Raw genomic sequence first — 23250 nt, 5'->3', positions numbered from 1 at the left:
GACAATAAATCAGAGCTTTAACCACAGTCTAAATCCTAAATGGAATCGGCGCAATCAGATATTAACTTACCAACTCTACGTACCGTATGACTCGACTCAAACTAACCGTGGTTTGGTACACAAAAGTATTTTGGGTTACCTTAAGTTGTACCCAAACAAAAGCTCCTTTCCAAGAGCTACATAAAAAAGCGTTTAATTAGCAGATTTTCTATCGGCTGGGTTAATCAATAAAGTAGATTGCTAACATCACAGAAAAGAGAACTGAGCAATAATCCTCCGTGTGAACACTGGGTCTTACAGGAACGGTAATCTTCTAAATATTAATTTTTATGAACAAGACTTCCAAACTTTTGAATCTACCGAATTTTGGATAATGCAGTCAACACTTTGAGAAGAAGCCCTGAATTTATTCTGATTTCTTGAAAGTCTGGAACACATCGAAAAAGTGTACAGACGAAAGATGTGAAGAACAAGTATTCACACGAAGGGCTAATGATCATTATACCCTAACTAGCCATACCAATCTTTGAACGCTGATGACATTACGACGTTTCGTAACATCTGCTTTTTGTAGGAGGTGTTAATGAACGACTTTTCGAACACACTGTATAAAGAGAATGGAAACGCCAAATGGCGCGTGGGTGATGTGTCGGGGGTGGTGCCAGACACCGCGTCAGTCCCGAACCCTCTCATGTTAGTTCAGAGTAGGGTGTTACCCCCTTCGCTCCTCACGGCCCTTGCCTATGGTCGAGAGTGAGACCTCGGGAACACCTAACAATTTCTCCTCAGTTATGTGGCGTAGTCGTGTGCCCGAGGAACCCTGCATGACAAAGTCTTGAGGGATGTTTGTTCATGGTCCACGTCGAGTTTATTCCGCTGAATCTTCCGACGAGTCGGAAGAGGGAAGTGGCGAAGAAGGAGGTCCTGGAGATGTTCTTCAGGTCATTTTTTTCGAGATAACAGAACGGAGAAAAAATTGAAACCAATTGTTTCTGATTTTCATTGGGACGTGTTAAACTTTTCAATCGTCTGATTTGTTGTCTTACAGAAACGCAGGGAAGAATGCGAGCGAAAGGCGCGACGTGGCGAGATGGATCCTCGTCTGGAGTTCGCGTTTCAGCTTCTCATGGATGCGACGGGACTCCCACGTAACGAGGTCATGGACCACGTATTCGAGGGGGATATGCTCGATGAAATCAACCACCTGTTCATGCCGCACATGAGATGCACCCTTGTTTGGTTTTACCAAGAAGTAGAAGAACCAGAGCCTCAACTTCCGGTGGACACGGTTTGTTACGATCTTCACTGACCTGCCATATTTTTGTGTCCAACCAACCAATTGTAAGAATATCGATCATTCTCTACACGTGTTGGCATCAGGGTCCAACGAAGACTGGCGGCTCAAGAACAGCACCAGCGGCCTCGGTACCCAAACCTAAAGAACCCAAAGAGCCACCGAAAAAAAAGTTGTTTCTAACAGACGGATGGCAAGTGCCTTGCTCTGGGATTTGTATATATATGTTTCGGTGAGGTTTTTCATATTTTCTTGATCATCTATTATCCATATTCTGTTGAAAATAATTTGTAAATTTATCGGTTAGCATCAACACTACGAAGCAACTACCAGAAGAAGGTTTTCACCGAGATCTTTACACAGGGATAATCGATGCCATCGCGGTTGGAATGGTCCCCTCTATACAGAGAATCGTGGAACATGTCTTCATGGATGCCTTGGCTCATCCCGGCATGGAGGACGAGGATGACTGTCCAATGATCAAAAGTTTATTGCTGCCTGGGCTGAGGTCATTCTGCAGTGCTTTGAAAGGTTAGGAGTTTATGAGAAAAATAATCTTATAGGAATTTTGTTATTCACTCAGAACTTGTGGTTTTATGCAGTGTGTGAAGAAGTGGCGATAGAGGGAAGTATATTCGACGATGGAACGACCTTGATGGCAGATGTGCACAATTTCGAGGAGGCCAAAGCTTTCTTAGCGAAGGAAGGCGCCGCCGGCCAAGTCGAGCATAGAGTGAAGTCATGGATCAAGAAGTTGAGAGATTTCATGTTGGAAAGTAAACAAGTCAGAAGAGAAAATGATAACTCTGGACCCCAACAAGAGTTGGAGTATTGGAAAAGAAGGGGTGCGCAGTTTAGTCAATTGACTAGACGATTGCAGGTACAGTATACTTGCATTAGACAAACTTTTATCTGACGCAACAAGTTCGGATGGTTGGAAGGCTGGCTATCGAGGATACAAAGTTTTCTTCTTTCAGCAAACTGTTACACATGTATCGAACTTGGTTCCAATGTAATTTTCTCTCCGATCACGAGGTTTTTTCCAATCTGCTTCAATGCAATATTCGTCTCTGAAACACCGAAACGCCACACTAAGTCCCTAGGCCATGCATTCCTGAAAATCTCTAGATCTTATCGAAAACTATGATTAAATCAGATTAAATACAGTTCCACAGTATTTCTACCACGAAAGTCATTTATCTCTGTACTCATTTCAGGAGCACGAAGTGCGGATGTCTTTACTGTGCCTGCAAGTGGCTCGATCAAAGACGATTAAAGATTGGGTAGAAGCTGAAGACGAGGTCACATATTGTTACAATGAGTCTAAAGACAACGCAAAGTATATTCAAGCGATGGAGAAGTGCTGTCATTGTTTGTATCTTGACGATCCGGTAAGGTATTCACGTTTCGTAATGACCAATTGTAGTAGTGTTTGGTATTACTAACTCTTCAGATTCAATATTGTGTTATGTCTGCGGTAGATGATTTAATTATTTAGGTTCTTCCTCCACTCAAAGTACCATTACACCGGAAGGTGTTGAGTATATAAAAACGAGTCATGGTTTTATAAGTAAAATAGAATTGATGATAAGATTGCTTCGATGCTATTTCTTCACAGTCATCAATGTTCAAATGACACATATACCTAGTCAAACGTGTGAACCATTTATGTTTTGAACGTATAATGCTGGAAGTAAAAATTATATATTTCAGGTAAAAATGAGAGACTCTCTGGTATCCTTGCTCCAAACCGTTCGCCTGATATACAGTGTGTCTCGATATTACAATACTTCAGAGAGAACTAGTTCTTTGATGGTGAAGATTACGAATCAGATGATCGCGGCTTGCCGAGAGTATGTGACGAAAAGAGGCCGGGAAACTGTATGGGGACAAGACAGGGCGGCTGCCAGATCAAAATTGAAACACTGTCTGCGTTTGAATAAGTGAGTACTCACAACGGAAATCGAGGGTTTAAATGTACTGCGATAAAATTGTGTTAATGGATGAATTTGTAATCTGAACAGAGCCTACAGAGAAACTTACCGACTAGTTCGATGCTCGCCTGCAGTCACGGAAGAAGAGTTCCGCTTTTCTGAAACCCATGTGTTTGGTAGATTCGATTCATTCTGTGCTCGGATAGGTAAAATTCTGAAAATGTTCGACCTGATCGAGGACTACCAGAGATTGTTCGAGCGCCGAATGGAGGGATTACTTCTCGGCGAATGTAAGAAGTTTTAGTTCCGTTCCAAGGTATTTTCAAGGTTGATTAATCGCCGGATATCTTTTAGCGCTGGACGAAGCCATGAAAATATTCGAGGAAGCCAAAAAGTTGGCCACTAGTAAATCGTACGACTATCTCGACCCAAGAAACGCGGACTTCGACGTGGATTACGATGCTTTCATGGCCAAAACTGACGTACTGAAGGAAAGCATCGGCGATATAATCGAGAAGAATTATGCCGACGTGTGGGAAACACCTCAGGGTATCCGGTTTCTGACGAGATTCGAGAAGGTAAGCGCGCAATACTGAAAAAAAAACAAATCGAAATTTACCGCTTACATCCAACTCATCTAGATTCGTTTATTCCGATACAGGTTAGCGAAAAGATCCCTCTGACAAAGCTGGATGAAAAATATATTCTGGCTGTTCGCTACTGTGACAAAGAAATAGAACGAACCCTAAAACTCTTTAAGCGACAAAGGGACGATCCACCGCTTCCCAGACACATGCCACCAATCGCTGGCCGTTTAACTTGGGCCAAGTCCTTGAAGTAAGTGAATAGAGTAAAAACAAATGTTCCGTTTGGTCAATGATGAACGTTACTACTTTTAGAGTACATTTAGACGATTTAGCAACATCTGTATCAAGTCACCCGGTGTTGAAGGCTTTGCCACTGACGGTCGATCTGGTGCGTAGATACAATCATGCCGTTGCAGCGTTGCTTCAGTATCAGGTAGACATCGCTGAGGTTTGGACGCACCAGAATTCCTGGATTGTGGAAGACTGCTTGAAAAGGTGAGTAGGTAACGTGACGTTCAGTTTTGGACTTGAATTTATAATCGACTGTGACCCAATTTCGGTTAGGCCTTTGCTGACGATAGATCAGGAGTCGAGCAAAGTGCGAGTAAACCTTGAGAATCGCATCACTCTGTTGATTAGAGAAGCTGACTGTCTAGCGAAACTTAAATTGGAAATACCGATAGTTGCTCTAGCGATTCTCTCGAAACGGGAGCACTTTACCTTGGTCACAGATTCCCTGCAATCCATCATCGAGAATTTTGTCAGCACTGCACGCCGCGTTAAACTCGAAGTGAGACCTTTGCTGTTGCCTCACTTGGTAAGAGTCGCCTCTCTGCTAGGACCAGGGCTTATTTCCCTGACTTGGACGAATCCAGCGTGGAAAGACTTTTGTGATAATACTAAAGAGGAGATTAAAACTTTCGACATATTGATAACAAGGGTTCACGACGTCTATACGAACAGGTAGGAAACCGTTTACTTCGAAACGTATTCAGATAAATGATAAACGACTGTTCAACGTGGTTCTTTCGATCCAAAAGAATTCTGCAAGTCTTGGCGAGCATGCAGAAGATCAGCCTCCATGCCTTGCCAGACGACGAGCCATGGGGTGTGGATGATTTTGTTGAGAGAACAGAAGAGGCCTGCAGAGCTGCGGCAGTTGACTTGCATCGAAAGAGTCTAATGGTAGAAGAAGCAGTTGAGGAAGTGTTAGAGTTGGTCAGAAATGCCGCGACCAGTTTTAAGAGTACTGCAGAAACCGATCAATTTGATTTCTTGAATCGCGAAGGTAATATTCAAACTCGCACAGAACTCTACATGAAGTAAGACTTCAAAGGCACTCTGAGAGTCGTTACATTCTCTAACGGTTCAACAACTCAGACCAGGAGGGGCAGAACGGTTCCGATGAGGGCGGGCAACAACAGCAACAAGATTGGTCTGTGGTTTGGGCGTGTTTCGACAACCCGCATCAACTCTTGGCAACCCCCGGTGGCGGCCTTTCAAAAGGCATGCAGGAGATGGTGCGCAACGCCGTCTCCGAAATGAGAAGATACTATTCAAGGAAGGTCGTCGACGTTCTCATCAAAGTCACTCGGAGCTCTCTGGACGCACTGAGAAAAAGATTTATGCAAGAAACTGACAATGGTACGGATGACAAGAAGACCGTCATTAAAGAAAAGCTTGAAGCTACTCGATGCTCGTTTTACAGAGGATGGACCCCACCCGGTATTTTTACTTCACGCTACTCTAGTGATACCAGCTGTTACCGTACGACCGAACCTTGAACAAGTTCAAGATTCATTGAGCTCAGCGGGTAAATGTATCGCAGGAGTTGCTAGGGGTGTAGCGCAGTGGAATGCTGGAAAAAGCAAGGCGACAGAAAAGGTATGCGCATTATAGGCATATGCCAATAATCCCGTCGATCTCTTCGACCTTTCATTGTAACTCAAGCAATTTCTGATCTATGTATGTACGTACTTCTAAATGTGCTTCTCTGAATCACCTTTTCTTACTACACTCTGGACTTTACAGCTTATTTACTCAAGCTGATGCTTCGGAATGAAGTCTGCAGATCTTTAACTCTTCTGTAGTCTTGATTCTATTCTGTCCTTATGTGGTTGGATGACCAGCCCAAATGGCAATTTCAGATGTGACATGTTATTTAGTGACGACACCATAACTGGGTATATGACCCCCTGTAGTTAACTTTGTGGAATGATCGTCTGTATTTATTAGTCGTTGTTTCACGTGGCATTGTGAAAAGTGTTTCTGATAACCCTAGATCAAGAAAAATTTAAATATGAAGAAATTTTTCACCTTTTCTATTCAATAGCAAAGCATTGTTAACAAGACAGTCTTCGCAGATAAACATTAGGTGAAATCAACGCCTGTCTCCAATAATGGTAATCGGTAGAAGATCAACATATAAATGGCTTTGAAATTCTGTGGATTGTTGTAAGGTATTACGTGTTGTAACTGAGATTCATTGTTTGCATCACCGAGTACTGTGTCTACTGTTCTCTATTTTCTCTTTCTATCTCACCTGTAATCTACTATTTTCTCTTTCTGTCTCACCTGTGGCATAACTCACCATCAACAAATGGCATGGTCTCTACGCTTTCACTGACTCTCGCTGTAAATACCACACTACTTCTGTGTACTGCACCTATTTCTCCACAATCGATGCTCATCGTAGCCCTCATGGCGAGGCCTTCCTGGAGTGCCTAAACGAAATTTATTTCACGTCGTCACGCTGGCTGAACAGGTAGCTGCTGAAAATCAAGCTCGAGAAGCGGAGGATCCACGTGCCAGGCGAAGGCGCCTTTACAAAATCGAGTCCGAAGAGAAGCCTGCTTTTCCCGTACAGCAAAGGAACTTTCATGCTATGGTCATGGAGAACAAAGAAGTTGTTAAGATGCTTTCCCTGCTAAGCTCATGTACCCAGGAGTTAAGACAGGCACGTGAAAATCGCATAAACAATTTGCTGATAAAGTTCTTTTCTCAAAAGGCTTTTTTTTTTATAGGATCTGACTAGCTTTCTTGAGCGCTGGAAACCTTACAAATTTCTGTGGAAGAATGAACGAACGGTACGAGAGTTATTGCAAATCGCGTTACCTGAGTTTGAGTCAACCCTGAGGAGACACGGCGAACTGGAAGATAGACTGGCCACTGAACCAGACATGGTTATTTTTGGCACGTCGATTGCCGTTTCGACGGAAAAGTTAAAGTACGGATTGTATACGGAGATTAAAGGTAAGTTTCACAGATTGAGGCTCGTGACACCTTGGCATTACAATAATGTAAGAATTGTCACAAAATTTCTGCGAGTTAATTTCATTGTTGTAAAAATTGGTGTTCAAATAATAAAAAAATTTGGTACGTTAGTTTGCATGTCAATAAACTGTAAAACTGAATCAAGTACGCAGCGGCACTTGACAATACATTTCTATATTTCAGGATCAACGCACAAAATTGGTCAAGCAATGAAGAAGAAGTACAGGCGAGAGATGGAATACGTCTATGCCGTGATGAATGAGATGGAACGAAAGCTGGATAGGCAGATCCGCGATTTGGATGACGTTCGTTTGATCATGGACACGTTGAAAAAGATTCGCGAGCAAGAGGTTGACATGGAGCTAAAGATTGATCCTATTGAAGAAGCTTTCAATATCGTTACGCGGTACGAAGTTCCAGTTGACAGGGAGTGCTTGGAGCAGGTCGATAATTTGCGCTACACGTGGCAACAGCTTCAAGGACGAGCTTTGGAGAGTCACGTTCTATTGCTGACGTTACAGCCACAATTCGAAGAAGAATTACGGAACAACTTGGAGAAATTCCGAAGTGATAACGAATCCTATTGTGAAGAATACAGGCACTCGGGACCAATGCAGCCTGGCCTGACTCCTAGAGAAGCCTCCGACAGGCAAATATTATTCCAGAATCGATTCGATGGGATGTGGCGCAAGCTACAGACTTATCAGAACGGCGAGGAACTGTTTGGCTTGCCGACGACAGATTATCCGGAGTTGTCGCAGATAAGAAAGGAGTTGAATCTACTTCAGAAGCTTTATAAGTTGTACAACGATGTTATTGACAGAGTCAGCAGCTACTATGACATACCTTGGGGAGAAGTAAGTTGAAACGGTTGAAGTTACCTTGGTGCAATGGAACGGTGGTTGCTATATTACATAATCATGATATAGAAATGTTTTTTTGTCAGGTCAACATTGAAGAGATTAATAACGAACTGATGGAATTCCAAAATCGTTGCCGGAAATTACCGAAAGGCCTGAAAGAGTGGCCAGCCTTTTTTGCATTGAAAAAAACGATAGACGACTTCAACGACATGTGTCCTCTTCTAGAACTCATGGCGAACAGAGCAATGAAACCACGTCATTGGCAAAGAATCGTCGAGGTCACTGGCCATACTTTCGACTTAGACAGTGAAGGGTTTTGCTTAAAAAACATTTTGGAAGCTCCGCTTCTCAAGTACAAAGAGGACATCGAAGATATTTGTATATCGGCAATGAAAGAGAAGGATATCGAAGCGAAATTACGGCAAGTAGTGAATGAATGGTCGGCTCACGAGTTGACCTTCATGACCTTCAACAACAGAGGCGAATTATTACTGCGAGGAGACACCACTGCAGAAACTATCGGCCAGTTGGAAGACAGTCTCATGGTTCTTGGATCTCTTATGTCGAATCGTTATAACGCTCCGTTTCGTAAACAGATACAGCAATGGGTTTCAGATTTATCGAATACTAACGAAATATTGGAGCGGTGGTTACTCGTCCAAAACATGTGGGTGTATCTGGAAGCAGTGTTCGTCGGTGGTGACATTGCCAAACAATTACCAAAGGAGGCTAAGCGATTTAGCAAAATTGACAAGAGCTGGCAGAAAATAATGCAGAGAGCTCACGAAACACCTGGCGTCGTTCCGTGTTGCGTGGGTGACGATTTGCTCAAACAGCTCCTGCCGCACTTGCAGGAACAATTAGAATTGTGCCAGAAATCACTTAGTGGGTGAGCATGAAAAGTATAAACAACGAAACTTGTATAAAATGGTGCAGAAATAAATGACGCACCTTGATTCATGCACGTATGAACAAATAAATATCGACTTATTACAGATACTTGGAGAAGAAACGAATGATGTTTCCGAGATTCTTTTTCGTATCCGATCCGGCATTGTTGGAGATTTTGGGCCAGGCGTCAGACTCCCATACAATTCAGAATCATCTTTTGTCAATATTTGATAACACCAGGTATGTGAGGTTTCACGACATCGAGTACAACAAGATGACGGCGATTATTTCTTCGGAGGGTGAATCAATTGTGGTGAGTAAGACCGGCTGTAGTTTTATCCGGTAATCTGTTCAGTTGAAGGCACGACAAACAAATTCTGCATCTACCGATGACGAGGCGTTTTACAGCTTGAAAGAGCTGTTCGAGCGGAAGGCTCCGTCGAAACTTGGCTGATGCAACTTCTCCAAACTTCCCAGCAGTCTCTACACTCTATTATCCGCCAATCTCACGCTATGATAAACGACCAAAATTTCAATCTGCTAAGTTTTCTTGATAAAATGCCCGCTCAAGTAGGGATCCTTGGTATTCAAATGATATGGACCAGAGATGCTGAGCTGGCGCTCATGCAGGCTAGGGCGGATAAAAAAATCATGGGTGAAACAAACAACAGATTTTTAGAGCTACTCAACACTTTGATCGACCAGACGACAAGAGACCTGACAAAAATTGATAGGATTAAATTTGAAACTTTGATTACGATACACGTTCATCAAAGAGACATTTTTGATATTCTGGTAAGACGAATTGATTAAACAACAGCTACATCGTCCAAACATTCAATGAATTTTCGGTAACGCAGTCATTCAACTTCCTGCTCTCAGTGCCGAATGAACGTGAGATCAGTCAATGACTTTGAATGGTTGAAGCAATGCAGGTTCTACTTCAAGGAAGACTTGGACAAAACTGCGATATTCATTACGGACGTTCAATTCACTTACCAAAATGAATACCTTGGCTGCACGGAACGATTGGTCATCACTCCACTGACTGACAGGTATACAATTCTACTTAAAATGAAACCGGCGAGCTATCCCGAAGAAGCTCGCACAGTCCAAAATTGTGATTAATTTTATTTTTCATCGCCTTTGACCGATTTCAGATGCTATATAACTTTGGCCCAGGCCTTGTCGATGTCCATGGGGGGCTCGCCTTGTGGGCCGGCAGGTACTGGAAAGACTGAGACTGTCAAGGATATGGGAAAAACATTAGCAAAGTATGTCGTCGTATTCAACTGTTCCGATCAGATGGACTACCGAGGCCTCGGCCGTATCTATAAAGGTTTATCACAAAGTGGTTCTTGGGGTTGTTTCGATGAATTCAACAGGATCGAACTGCCCGTCTTGTCTGTCGCTGCACAGCAAGTTGCTGTTGTCTTGGCCGCGAAAAAAGAAAAAAAGAAACAATTTGTATTCACCGACGGTGATCAGATCGACATGTGTCCCGAACTCGGAATATTCATCACAATGGTAGAATTTTCTCATACTTGACATTGCAGTAACGACAATTCAATAATAATAATTGACATACTCGTGCTTCAAAATTAATTGACAATTGGTTGTAATTTTTTTTACAGAATCCAGGATACGCGGGACGCAAAGAATTGCCAGAGAACTTGAAGATTCAATTTCGTACCGTAGCCATGATGGTACCCGACAGACAAATTATTATTAGAGTAAAGTTAGCCAGCTGTGGTTTCCTCGAAAACATCACACTGGCTCGAAAATTTTACACTTTGTACAAATTGTGCGAAGAACAACTCACAAAACAGGTACATCTTTCCTTTTACACGTCGTTGAGTAGAAAATGACAAAAAAATCCACATACTTTTCTTTACCATGTTGTAGGTTCATTACGATTTCGGACTGAGAAATATTCTGTCAGTTTTGCGAACACTTGGAGCATCAAAAAGAGTTAACTCGAAAGATTCGGAAAGTACTATAGTCATGCGAGTACTCAGAGACATGAATCTTTCGAAATTAATCGGTAGCTAAGTTAACTGTGAAAAGACGTTAAGCGATCACTCGAGCACTGTAGAGTAGAAAAGTTGCATAGATTCACAGAAAATGTATGTTATTTTGAACTATTCCTTTGCGAAATAAATCAATACATAATATGGACGAGATTCTTGAATACGCTTAATATATGCATAATATTTCTATATGCTTATACATATATTCACACTTATACTTCTTTTTACATTTATGCACACAGAAAAAAAGTAAACAATGTACTTTGTTCTCACAGATGAAGACGAGCCGCTGTTCATATCGCTGGTGGCTGATTTGTTCCCAAACCAAGCGCTTGAAAAAACAGCTTACCCGCACCTGGAGACAGCCATTGATCAGCAGGTGCAAGAAGCTGGATTGGTTTACCATCCTCCATGGGTCTTGAAATTGATTCAACTGTATGAAACGCAAAGAGTGAGGCACGGAATAATGACTCTGGGTCCTACTGGTGCAGGAAAAACTACGTGCATTCACACTTTGATGAAAGCTTTGACGCAATGTGGGGATGCCCACAGGTAAGTATGATTTTTCGGTGTTTATTATCTAGTGATATGGCACCATAACTATTTCCATCGATCTATAGGGAGATGAGAATGAATCCGAAGAGTATAACTGCTGCACAAATGTTTGGCCGGCTTGACGTGGCCACTAATGACTGGACTGACGGAATTTTCTCTGCACTATGGCGGAAGACTTTGAAGCTCAAAAAAGGGGAACACGTGTGGTTGGTCTTGGACGGGCCAGTGGACAGTATTTGGATAGAAAATTTGAATTCCGTGTTGGACGATAATAAAACCTTGACCCTGGCCAATGGAGACAGACTAGCGATGGCTCCTACATGTAAGATAATTTTCGAACCCCACAACATAGACAATGCAAGTCCAGCTACGGTATCACGGAACGGAATGGTTTACATGAGTTCATCGGGCTTGGATTGGAAGCCGGTTGTTACTGCGTGGTTGAAAAGTCGGGCGACTCTCGAAGAGGAGGTCTTCAGCGAAATGTTCGACCAATCATTTTCTCAGCTGTACGCTTGGAGTACTCAAAACTTGGTATTTTCGATGAGGATACTTCAGTGCAACGTGGTTCGTCAAATGCTTTGCCTGTTGGAAGGTTTGGTACCCCCGGAAGTTCCCGTTGAAGAAGACGAAGATGACGAAGACATCGAGAGAGATAAGCCACAGCCCATGTCGGCGGAGCATCTGAGACGGTTTTACGTTTTCGCAATGATTTGGGGTCTTGGAGCCTTTTTGGAAACTGCAGATCGACTCAAGTACGATGACTACGTGAGATCGAATTTGACGGCGTTCGACCTACCTACATCGGAAAAATACCCGAAGGCTACGGTCTTCGATTTCGTTGTCAATGACAAGGGGAAATGGGATCCTTGGGCGACTTTAGTTATGAATTACTCGTACCCTGATTACGCTACTCCAGATTATAGCAATATCTTAGTACCGATTCAAGATAACGTGAGGATTCAATATCTGGTCGACCTGATCGGACGTCAGGACAGAGCGGTTCTGTTGATTGGAGAGCAAGGATCTGCTAAAACAGTCATGATGAAATCGTACATGAAAAGAGCAAATCCAGAAACAACTTTGGGACGTTCGTTCAACTTCAGTTCTGCTACAACTCCGTATCAATTTCAAAAGACGATTGAAAGTTATGTTGAAAAACGACTTGGTAATACCTTTGGGCCACCGGGTGGAAAGAAGATGCTTGTATTCGTCGACGATGTTAATTTGCCCCAAATCAACGAATGGGGTGACCAAATTACAAACGAAATTGTCCGACAAACAATGGATATGAAAGGATTCTATTCCCTCGAGAAGCCTGGTGAATTCACAACCGTTGTTGACGTTACGTTTTTGGCTGCGATGGGACAGCCGGGGGGTGGACGAAACGACATCCCTTCGCGTCTGAAGAGACAATTTTGCATCTTCAACTGTACGATTCCGAATGACGCTTCGATCGACAGGATCTTCAGCGTTTTGGGCGAAGGTCACTATAATACAAAAAGGGGGTTTTCAACGGAGGTCAGGAGTCTCGTGAAAAAAATGGTACCGCTGACCAGAGTTCTCTGGCAAAGAACCAGAGCCAAGTTATTACCAACGCCAGCCAAGTTCCATTACGTTTTCAGCCTTCGGGATTTATCACGCATCTGGCAAGGAATGGTTGGCACACTATCAACGGTCATAGAGAGTGAAAGCGTTCTCATGCTTCTTTGGAAACACGAATGTACAAGGGTATTTAGTGACAGATTTACCTTGCTAACGGACAAGCAATGGTTTGATGAAGAGTTAGTCAACACCGTAGAAGAAGTCCTGGGGACCAATTACGTACCTATGATTGATAAGAATCCAGTCTTCGTTGACTTCATGAGGTAAATACTCAATGCAGCTCACCAATGTGTACATGCTTGCGTTAATACGAGATTTCATCGCTCGTTTATTCAATTCTGTTTTTCAGAGACGCTCCCGAGCCGACTGGAGAAGAGGGAGAAGACGCTGACATGGAACTACCAAAGGTTTACGAACCTGTTGAAGAGCACCAAATCTTGAGGGATCGATTAGAAATGTTTTTATCCCAGTTTAACGAAATGCAGAGAGGGGCTGGTATGGATTTAGTTTTCTTCCCTGATGCCATGTTACATCTGGTTAAAATTTCGAGAGTCATCAGGCATCCAAGAGGGAACGTAATGCTTGTTGGTGTCGGTGGCTCTGGTAAACAGAGCTTAACGAAGCTATCGTCTTTCATTGCTGGATATAAAACCTTCCAAATTACATTGACTAGATCCTACAACGTGACAAACTTCCTTGAAGATTTGAAATTTCTTTACCGCTCGTGTGGCGCTCAAGGCAAAGGTACGACCTTCATATTTACCGACCTTGACATCAAAGAGGAAGGGTTCCTCGAATACTTGAATAACGTTTTGAGCTCTGGAGTCATAAGCAATCTGTTCACAAGAGACGAACAGGCAGAAATAATTTCCGAACTTACACCGGCCCTGAAAAGAGAAAATCCTAAGAGAACGTTGAACAACGAACTTGTCATGGAATACTTTCTCCAACGAACTTGTCAAAACTTACACGTGGTGTTCTGTTTCTCTCCAGTTGGTGAGAAATTCCGAAATAGAGCCCTCCGATTCCCAGCTCTCATATCCGGATGCACGATTGACTGGTTCCAGCCCTGGCCAAGAGATGCATTGGTCCTAGTGGCCGAGCATTTCTTGCACGATTTTGAAATCGCCTGTACAGATCACGTCAAAATGCAGTTAGTCAACGCATTAGGCTCTATACAAGATGTAGTGGCAGAAACTTCAACCGAGTATTTCCAGCGGTTCAGACGAGCCACCCACGTTACCCCAAAATCTTACTTGAACTTTATTGGAGGATACAAAAATATTTACCAATTGAAACAGCATGAACTTGGAGAAGGTGCGAGGAGAATGGACACTGGACTTGCTAAATTAGAAGAAGCATCAGTGTCTGTAGAGCTGTTGAAACAAGAACTGGCTGTTATGGAACAGGAATTAGCACACGCGTCACAGAAGGCAGAGACCGTGCTTTTGGAGGTGACTGAGCGAGCAATGCAGGCGGAAACTTTTAAAAATCAAGTGCAAAAAGTGAAAGAAAAGGCAGAGGTATTGGTTGCCTGCATTGCCGAGGAGAAAGCGGTAGCTGAGCAAAAGCTGGAGGCTGCGAAACCAGCCCTCGAAGAAGCTGAAGCTGCCTTGAATACTATCAAGCCGGCGCATATAGCTACTGTCAGAAAGTTGGGCCGACCCCCGCACCTGATCATGAGAATTATGGACTGCGTACTGATTCTGTTTCAACGAAAAATTGGATCAGTCGTTCCCGATTCTACGGCCTTATGTCCAAAGCCCTCTTGGGCAGAGTCGCTCAAAATGATGGCCAGTACAACGTTTCTGCTACAATTACAAAACTATCCTAAAGATATAATCAATAACGAAATGGTCGAGTTGTTGCAGCCGTACTTTAAGATGGAAGACTATAATATGGAAACAGCAAGAAGAGTGTGTGGAGACGTGGCCGGTCTTCTCTCATGGACCAAAGCCATGGCCTTCTTTCATTCCGTGAACAAAGAGGTTCTTCCACTAAAGGCAAACTTGACTTTACAAGAGGCTAGACTCAAAGTAGCTATGGAAGATCTTGCCAATGCGGAAAGAGAGTTGTCCGAACGAGAAATGGCCTTGCAGGCCGTTAAGGAACAGTATGACGCAGCTGTGTCAGAAAAACAACGTTTAACGGATGCAGCCAACGTGTGTCTTAGAAAAATGACTGCTGCTACCGCTTTGATAAATGGTCTGGGAGGTGAAAAAATTCGGTGGACACACCAAAGTCGAGAATTCAAAGACCAACTCGGACGATTGGTTGGAGACGTTCTACTAGCAACCGGGTTTTTGTCCTACTGTGGACCCTATAATCAGCAATACAGAGGTGGGCTCGTCAACTCTTGGATGGATATTTTAACCACTCGAACTATTCCGTTTACCAAAGACTTGAATATAACTAACATGCTCGTGGACTCTGCCACGATATCGGAATGGACCCTGCAAGGTCTTCCGAACGACGAGTTGTCCGTGCAAAACGCTTTGATTGTGACAAAGTCATCGTCATATCCCCTTCTGGTTGACCCACAGAACCAGGGTAAAATGTGGATAAAAAATAAAGAAACGTCGAATGAGCTACAGATAACATCTCTCAATCACAAATACTTCAGAACTCACTTAGAAGACAGTTTGTCACTAGGAAGACCGTTACTTATTGAAGATGTAGCGGAGGAACTCGATCCCGTTATTGACAACGTATTGGAGAAAAATTTCATCAAGTCAGGTTCTATCGAGAAAGTAATAGTTGGGGACAAGGAGTGTGATGTTATGCCTGGTTTCATGCTCTACATCACAACTAAATTGCCGAACCCAGCGTATAGTCCAGAAATATCAGCAAAGACGTCAATCATCGATTTCACGGTAACTATGCAAGGGTTAGAAGACCAGCTACTCGGTAGGGTGATTCTGATGGAAAAGGCCGACTTGGAGGCTGAACGTGTTGCTCTATTCGAGTCAGTGATGACGAATCAAAGATCAATGAAAGAGCTTGAGAGCACTTTGCTGCACAGATTGACCTCCTCTGAAGGTTCGCTGGTAGATGACGAAGCTCTGATTCGTGTTTTGCAGGAAACAAAATCGACCGCAGAATCGGTTAGTGAAAAACTGCAAGTTGCTGCATTAACGGAAAGGAAAATCACGATAGCAAGAGAAGAATTCCGTGCAGTAGCTGCTAGAGGGTCCATTTTATACTTTCTCATAGTTGAAATGAGTAACGTGAATGTGATGTACCAAAACTCTTTAAAGCAATTCTTGACTATATTCGATAACTCGATAACAAAATCGACTAAGAGTGCAATCACTAATGAACGGATAGACATTATTCTCAGACATCTGACCCTTGAAGTATGGGGATTCACATTGCGGAGTTTGTACGAAAGGCACAAGGCACTTTTCACGCTCATGCTGGCAATGAAAATAGACTGCCAGCGCGAGGCGATCTCCCACGCAGAATTTATGGCATTTATAAAAGGAGGAGCGTCTCTGGATCTCAACGCAGTAGCGCCAAAACCGTTCAAGTGGATACTGGACATAACTTGGTTAAATCTGGTGGAAATCAGCAAGCTCGAAGTATTCTCTGAAGTGCTGACGAAGATCGAATTCAACGAGAAAGAGTGGCGGCAATGGTATGAAAAGGAGAAACCCGAAGAGGAGGAACTACCTTGTGGTTACCAAAAGAATCTCGACGTCTTCCGGAAGTTACTGTTAGTCAGATCGTGGAGTCCTGACCGAACTCTTTCTCAGGCGAGAAAGTATATAATAGAATCCCTGGGCAAAGAGTATGGCGAGGCGAGAATTTTGGACCTAGAAACTACGTGGTCGGAGTCAGAACCAAGAAGTCCTCTCATTTGCATTTTATCCATCGGGTCAGATCCAAGCCCGCAGATAACTGCGTTAGCGAAACAAAAGGATGTTCGTAAGTAACATGACACACTAATGAACGGTGAAAGTTGATACAATGAAATATGCGGAACGTGTTTAACAATTTACTCGTGCTACAGAACTCAGATCCGTTTCGATGGGGCAAGGGCAGGAATTTCATTCTCGTAAAATGATCAGTGATGCTATGGCCACCGGAGGATGGGTCCTCCTGCAGAACATTCATCTGTCTCTTCCTTTCTGCACTGAAGCTATGGACGCTCTGGTCGAAACCGAGAACATTCATGAGTCATTCAGACTGTGGATGACGACGGAAGTTCACGCGCAGTTTCCAATTGGTTTGTTACAGGTAGGTCGGAGTAGGTACATATTTTCTTTCGTCGACAATAGAAAAAATCGCTAACGTGAGTAACCATTCTCACATCTCTCTACTCAAATGCAGATGGCCATCAAGTTTACAAACGAACCACCGCAAGGCATAAGAGCAAGTTTGAAGAGGACGTACCAAGGGGTGACACAAGATGCTCTAGATTACAGCACGCAGGCTCAATGGCCGCCGCTTTTATACGCTGTTGCATTTTTGCATACCGTTGTACAGGAGCGAAGAAAATTCGGACCACTAGGTTGGAATGTGCCGTACGAATTTAACCAGGCGGACTTCGCTGCGTCGGTGCAGTTCATTCAAAATCATTTGGACGATATGGATCCTAAGAAGGGAGTCTCTTGGCCGACAGTATGCTACATGCTTGGAGAAGTAGGAAATCGTTACTGATTTTCGTTGATTATGATACAAATAAATTTTCCACAGCGGAGTTGAACACGAATTTTCATGCATAATTGTTTGACGACAGGTTCAATATGGAGGCAGAGTAACAGATGATTTCGATAAACGTTTATTGACAACATTTACGCACGTATGGTTCTGTGACGTTTTATTACGACCAGGGTTTGAATTCTATCACGGTTATCGCGTACCTCAGACTCGAAACCTGCAAGGGTACATTGATTACATAAACAGTCTACCAGTTTCCGATACGCCAGAAGTATTTGGACTGCATTCGAATGCGGACATAACTTACCAGATAAACACCGCAAAAGGAATACTAGATACAATTTTGAACGTACAGCCGAAAGAAGGAGGCGCCCAAGGTGGCGAGACGAGAGAAAGCATCGTTTACAGGCTGGCTGATGACATGCTATCGAAATTACCACCCCAGTATAACGCATTCGAAGTTAAGGAAGCCCTGCAAAGAATGGGAGCTCTGCTTCCGATGAATATTTTCCTGCGTCAAGAGATCGACAGGTCAGTGCTTGTGCTTCGAAATTCATTTCTACGTTCTTGCAGACCATGTTTACAAAAAAGATAACAAAGTAGTAGCAAATGGATTTCATTCCAGGATTTCGCGTGTGATAAAGGAGGTCCAATCGACTCTAAGCGATCTCAAATTAGCCATCGATGGCACTATAGTAATGAGCCAAGGCCTTCGGACATCGCTAGACGCGATGTACGACGCTCGCATACCCGAAAAGTGGCAAAAGATATCGTGGGAGTCTGCAACTCTGGGATTTTGGTACACGGAGCTGTTGGAAAGGGATGGACAGTTTAGGCACTGGTGCGCCAACGGTCGTCCGAACGCTTTCTGGATGACGGGATTCTTCAACCCTCAGGGATTTCTAACCGCAATGAGACAAGTGAGTTGATTCGCGTATACTATTTGCGAGGCTGAAAGGATATCATAATCGGCTAAATCCATGACAACAGGAAGTGACCAGAGCGCATAAGGGGTGGGCATTGGATTCGGTGGTTCTTCAAAATTTGTTAACCCGGCACAATAAAGAGGACGTGAAAGAACCCCCACAGGAGGGAGTTTACGTCCATGGTTTATTTCTGGAGGGTGCATCGTTGGATAGGAAATCAGGAAAGTTGGTAGAGAGTAAACCAAAGGTGCTTTACGAACAGATGCCAGTTATATACATATACGCAATAAATACAACGGCTGGAAAAGATCCAACGCTCTACGAGTGTCCGATTTACAGAAAACCTCAGAGAACTGATCAGAAATACGTCGGATCAATCGACTTTGAAACTGATCATAATCCTCGGCATTGGACTCTGAGAGGAGTCGCGTTATTGTGCGACATAAAATAAGGGACCATGGGGTAATAAAAACTTACATACATGTATACATTACGTGCAAAGTTAGAATAATGTCATGTAATTAGCAAAGTTATTTACGTGGACTACATAATTGATACATGGATAGTATTTGATTTTTATAATAACTACTGGAAGGAACAAATCATGCGTACGTACATGTCGCAGATAAATTTCAATTTCGGACTGAGTTATCTCAAGTAAAGTAAATTAATTTTTTGTGGTTACAATTATAACGTACACACACATAATGTTACATCCTGATACGAAATAACATCAAAATTCATTCATACATACATATTTTTTTTTTTTTACAAAATTCATATTCAAAATTATCTACCTTCAAATTTGAAAAACGCGACTAAAACACTATAATCAATTAATAAAATAATTCGATGTACAAATTCAACGTCTGTGCAAATATTATACTATTACTTAATTGTAAACGTACTTGCGGTGTATACGACCAGATATACACGGCATATATCTTAAACTACTTGAATAAAGAAATCCGTGGAATAAATATTCATGTAAATATTGGACACGTAATATTAACCAGGTGATTAAATATTCATTTCATGTAATATCTCATCAATCATTCAATTTGGTACCTGTTTTACTATCAAACCGTGCCACTTGATAAAAAGCTATCGATTTACTGTACATCAGCGCTAAGCTAAGATAAAATATTTCATACACATGAAATACAATACGCACATTAGAGCGGTCCTTATTTGGGTTATTTTGTTAAAAAAACAGATATTTTAAAATAAATTTTGACCCGATTAGGTGGACACTATGACTATTAAAAAATGTGCCAAATAAGGACCATAATAATACAAGCAAATCGTAAATAAAAATGTAATTCACTGTAAGTAACTTTTTATATAGTAAATCTCAAGAATATTATAACAATTGTAAATTTTTTATAGAAAACATTTAATTGGATAAATACCGCTGTAAAAAAGATTCACCAAGCAACCGAGAATTCTTGCACACAAAAAATTGTAATGCAAATTTATATCTCTGTTTATAGAAGTATTATATCATAAGCTTTGAGGAGCACTTAAAAAATTCTACATTATAGTCACTGTATAATCTCTCTCATCATTTTATTCAAATCAATGGCTATAAATCGAAATGTCAACGCATTTTTATATAGATGCACCAAGAAATATGGCGTCTAGTCACTGCAATTAAAAATCATCATTAATGTATATATATATATATATGTATGTATATGTATATATTCGATTGCAGCAAGGCGGCTTCCATTTTGCAGCTTGTAACTGTACATTTATTTCATTCAACGAATAATCTTGCATAGTGCGATAACCGACGTTCGAGCTTTTGCTGCCGGTAATTTGAAATCATACTAGCAGCATATGCAGAGTAGTGGCTACTTTAATAATGGCTCCGATTTTTGCCTTTACTTCTTCATCTCCATAGTTCATTTCGATTAATGCTGGACTCGTGTCCAAGCTTAAGGCCGCAACGTAACCAGCGTTATTAGTAGTGTTCAAGCGAATTTCGTTCATCTCAATATTTAGAGGTATTAATATTTCTCTAAACTTTGAACATATTGTTTCATACGACGATTCGCTATCAGACTTCAACTTGGCATCATTAATCAAATTGACAAGCTTTCCGATTGCCTCGTGCCTAACATTATTTTCTAAGGTATTCTTCACTTTTATATGGTACTCAGATATTTTTACTCCCAAATTAGGCTTTTTTATAGTCGGCAATTTAGTTAAATCGGGATACCGGGATATTGCTACATTGTCTAATTCATCATCATACTCAGTTTTCTCGTTTTTCATATAGATGCTAATATCTCGGATTTTCCCAGCGACTACATCCGTGATGCGATCCATCATCTTCTTAGCGGCTTCATGTTTTGCCTGTCGCTTAGTAGTCGCAATACCTCGTTCGACAAAAGTTGAAACTATGCAATGAATTGTAAAAACTCTTGCATGAGGTGGCCCAACATCGCTAACATTCTCGTAGCGAGGTTCTTGCAAATTGTTATCTGCACATAGTTCCTGAAAATTGAACACTCGTAATTTTTTATCTATTGTCCAAAATATCCACAAGGAGCAGTTCTTATTGAATTCAACAAGAATGCGAATTTTCATCCTGGTCCCTGTTGATTTTTTTGCCTTTTTATACAATTCAGCGTTACAAAGTGTCAGTCATAAATTTTTAAAGAATGACTCATGAAGAAATTTTTTAAAAACTCGAAACTTTCGTACAAAAGAGTGAAATTGTTTTACGATAACATTTTTCATAGGTCAATCAAATTTCGAGCAATACGTTGCTCTATGAACTCGAATTTCAAAAATCTGATTTTTTGCATGGGTGTCATGAGAAGACCCTAGATTTAAAAAATCCATAAACATTTATGGTTGATCCTTTCAGAGTGTACTTGAATTGTATCGAAGTATAAAAAATTTGGAAGGGATCGTGAATTCAGTTGTTCTATTTGATGCGTTCGCAATCACAAGTATACCTGCAATGTTCCTATTGCGTTGATAAATGCCGTATTCGATGATGTTTGTGCTGCAGTGGGAGCCTCCGCTGTTGAAGAATTATGTTTCGGTGACTGAGCCGGGGATGCCGGTAGTTGGGGATAACCATTTACTTTAGCAATAGTTTCTAGCATTGCTTTGGCAGCTTCGTGTTTGGCATCTTTTTTACAACGTCCCATTCCAGTTGCAGACAGACCGTCACACGTAACTTGATAGGTGAAAGTATTCTCATGTGACCCGCCTCCATTGTGGATAAGCTCATAGTTGGGTATTGAACATTTTTTCACCATCATCTCTTGAAGAATGGACACCGGAGTTTTGCTCATTTTGTAACCTGTAATTTCAGAGAAATTGACAATTTTGTAACAGGATATCAGTTTCAAGTTATTAAGACAATATTGTGAGGATACAAACTAGCTTGATATCTTCTTCAAATGGCTATTCAAGTATCACTGTGCTGACAAACATGTTCAATCGTTCCTTACTTGGAATTTTTACGTTTCAGTACTTCTATATTTCTGTACAATTTATTTATATTAGATTACATGAGTCTGGAAAAAGAGGCTAGTGCAGAAATCCAGGATTTTAGTAGTGAAAGATGAATAGTAAAAACTACTGTCGTTGCATTTATTAAAAAATTATACAATGCATAGCAAACAAGTGTCAATGCATGCTTGTTACACAACTAGACCAGAGTCTCGGTGACTATATCTCAATATTCTACTCCTGTTAAAATATTGAACCTAACGATAGGCAGTCATAAGCCCAGCAGGCTGGTTTGAAGCAGAGCGATAATCAGCATCGATGTATAAATGTTCATTGTTTACATCAGTATCTGTTGGTGCGTTGATACTCTTGACAGGCTTCAATGTAACAAGTGTCATGCGCTCACACTGAACCGACAAAGGAGACTGAAAACAATTCAAGTACGAAGAATATGATAACGGACGTATTCGTAATGAGCCGCGAGCATGTTTTACTATGCCCTAGAAAATTTGAGTCTCCATGTAAGGTTGAAATGTTGTTTCGTCGAAACTCGGTACGGAAACTGGAGCGAAATGAAGGAAATACGAACAACTGTGCCAGGTATGCAGCTGCACACTGCTTTCCTAACCTAAAAATGAGTAGGTTATGCTGACACTGATATTCGGTTCGTGTATGCAACTTAAACGTGGGAAAATGTAAAGTGAGCTCTTTTTCCATCATGATATTCGCAGACGTGACATTTGTCATTCTCAAAGATCGTATTTGGGTTGATTCCGATCGGTAAGTTGAATTCTGATTTCAATTGAAATTCATCAGTAAATTTTATACTGTATGAAGTAAATTTACTTACTGTTTTTGTGCAAAACTACTGGCAAGGATTTTATCACTGATTACAAGCGTATTGATGGAGAGAATCGAGAAATTTAGAAACGACACACTTGTAACCTCAACTTACAAATTCTCTGGCGACAATCATCTGGGAATCCCACGGTCAGTAGGATCGTCAGAATGGGTCAAAGACTTGTTGCCATGCATTTCTTAAAGAACAGCGTTGCCATTATCAACTTCTCACTATTAGCAAAACAGTTATCTGCAACGGCTACGGACTACGTTAATTTAATCGCACGATTATTCGAATTTACGAAAATGATTATCA

The 23250-nt window shown here is 41.7% G+C and overlaps 2 protein-coding genes across 4 annotated transcripts; one reads left to right on the top strand and one right to left on the bottom strand.

Annotated features, from left to right (window-relative positions):
* Nucleotides 1-842: 842 nt before the first annotated feature.
* Nucleotides 843-20136, top strand: LOC124176967 (dynein axonemal heavy chain 5). The gene is made up of 33 exons (XM_046558916.1): nt 843-941; nt 1049-1288; nt 1381-1487; nt 1602-1825; nt 1897-2174; nt 2512-2685; nt 3008-3237; nt 3319-3518; nt 3583-3806; nt 3890-4065; nt 4128-4310; nt 4380-4778; nt 4856-5103; nt 5196-5459; nt 5524-5699; nt 6580-6771; nt 6839-7067; nt 7272-7945; nt 8035-8840; nt 8948-9155; nt 9251-9637; nt 9725-9897; nt 10003-10369; nt 10477-10671; nt 10748-10886; nt 11148-11424; nt 11493-13295; nt 13382-16959; nt 17045-17271; nt 17365-17676; nt 17774-18225; nt 18320-18614; nt 18685-20136. The coding sequence occupies exons 1-33, from the start codon at nt 843-845 to the stop codon at nt 19069-19071; spliced, it is 13923 nt and encodes a 4640-aa protein (XP_046414872.1). The 3' UTR covers nt 19072-20136.
* Nucleotides 19731-23160, bottom strand: LOC124175969 (RISC-loading complex subunit tarbp2-like). 3 transcript variants are annotated; one of them, XM_046556675.1, is made up of 3 exons: nt 23050-23160; nt 21590-21942; nt 19731-21122 (listed from the first exon to the last, which is right to left on the bottom strand). In XM_046556675.1, the coding sequence occupies exons 2-3, from the start codon at nt 21932-21934 to the stop codon at nt 20448-20450; spliced, it is 1020 nt and encodes a 339-aa protein (XP_046412631.1). In that variant the 5' UTR covers nt 21935-21942; nt 23050-23160; the 3' UTR covers nt 19731-20447. The 3 variants fall into 3 exon arrangements, with proteins under 3 accessions (XP_046412631.1, XP_046412630.1, XP_046412632.1); XM_046556674.1 differs by having other exon boundaries at nt 22945-23154; XM_046556676.1 differs by lacking the exon at nt 23050-23160 and adding an exon at nt 22023-22044.
* Nucleotides 23161-23250: the final 90 nt, after the last annotated feature.

The sequence above is a fragment of the Neodiprion fabricii genome, chromosome 2 (assembly GCF_021155785.1).
Source record: "Neodiprion fabricii isolate iyNeoFabr1 chromosome 2, iyNeoFabr1.1, whole genome shotgun sequence".
Taxonomy (NCBI): Eukaryota; Metazoa; Arthropoda; class Insecta; order Hymenoptera; family Diprionidae; genus Neodiprion; species Neodiprion fabricii.
This window is presented reverse-complemented; position numbering and strand designations above follow the sequence as displayed.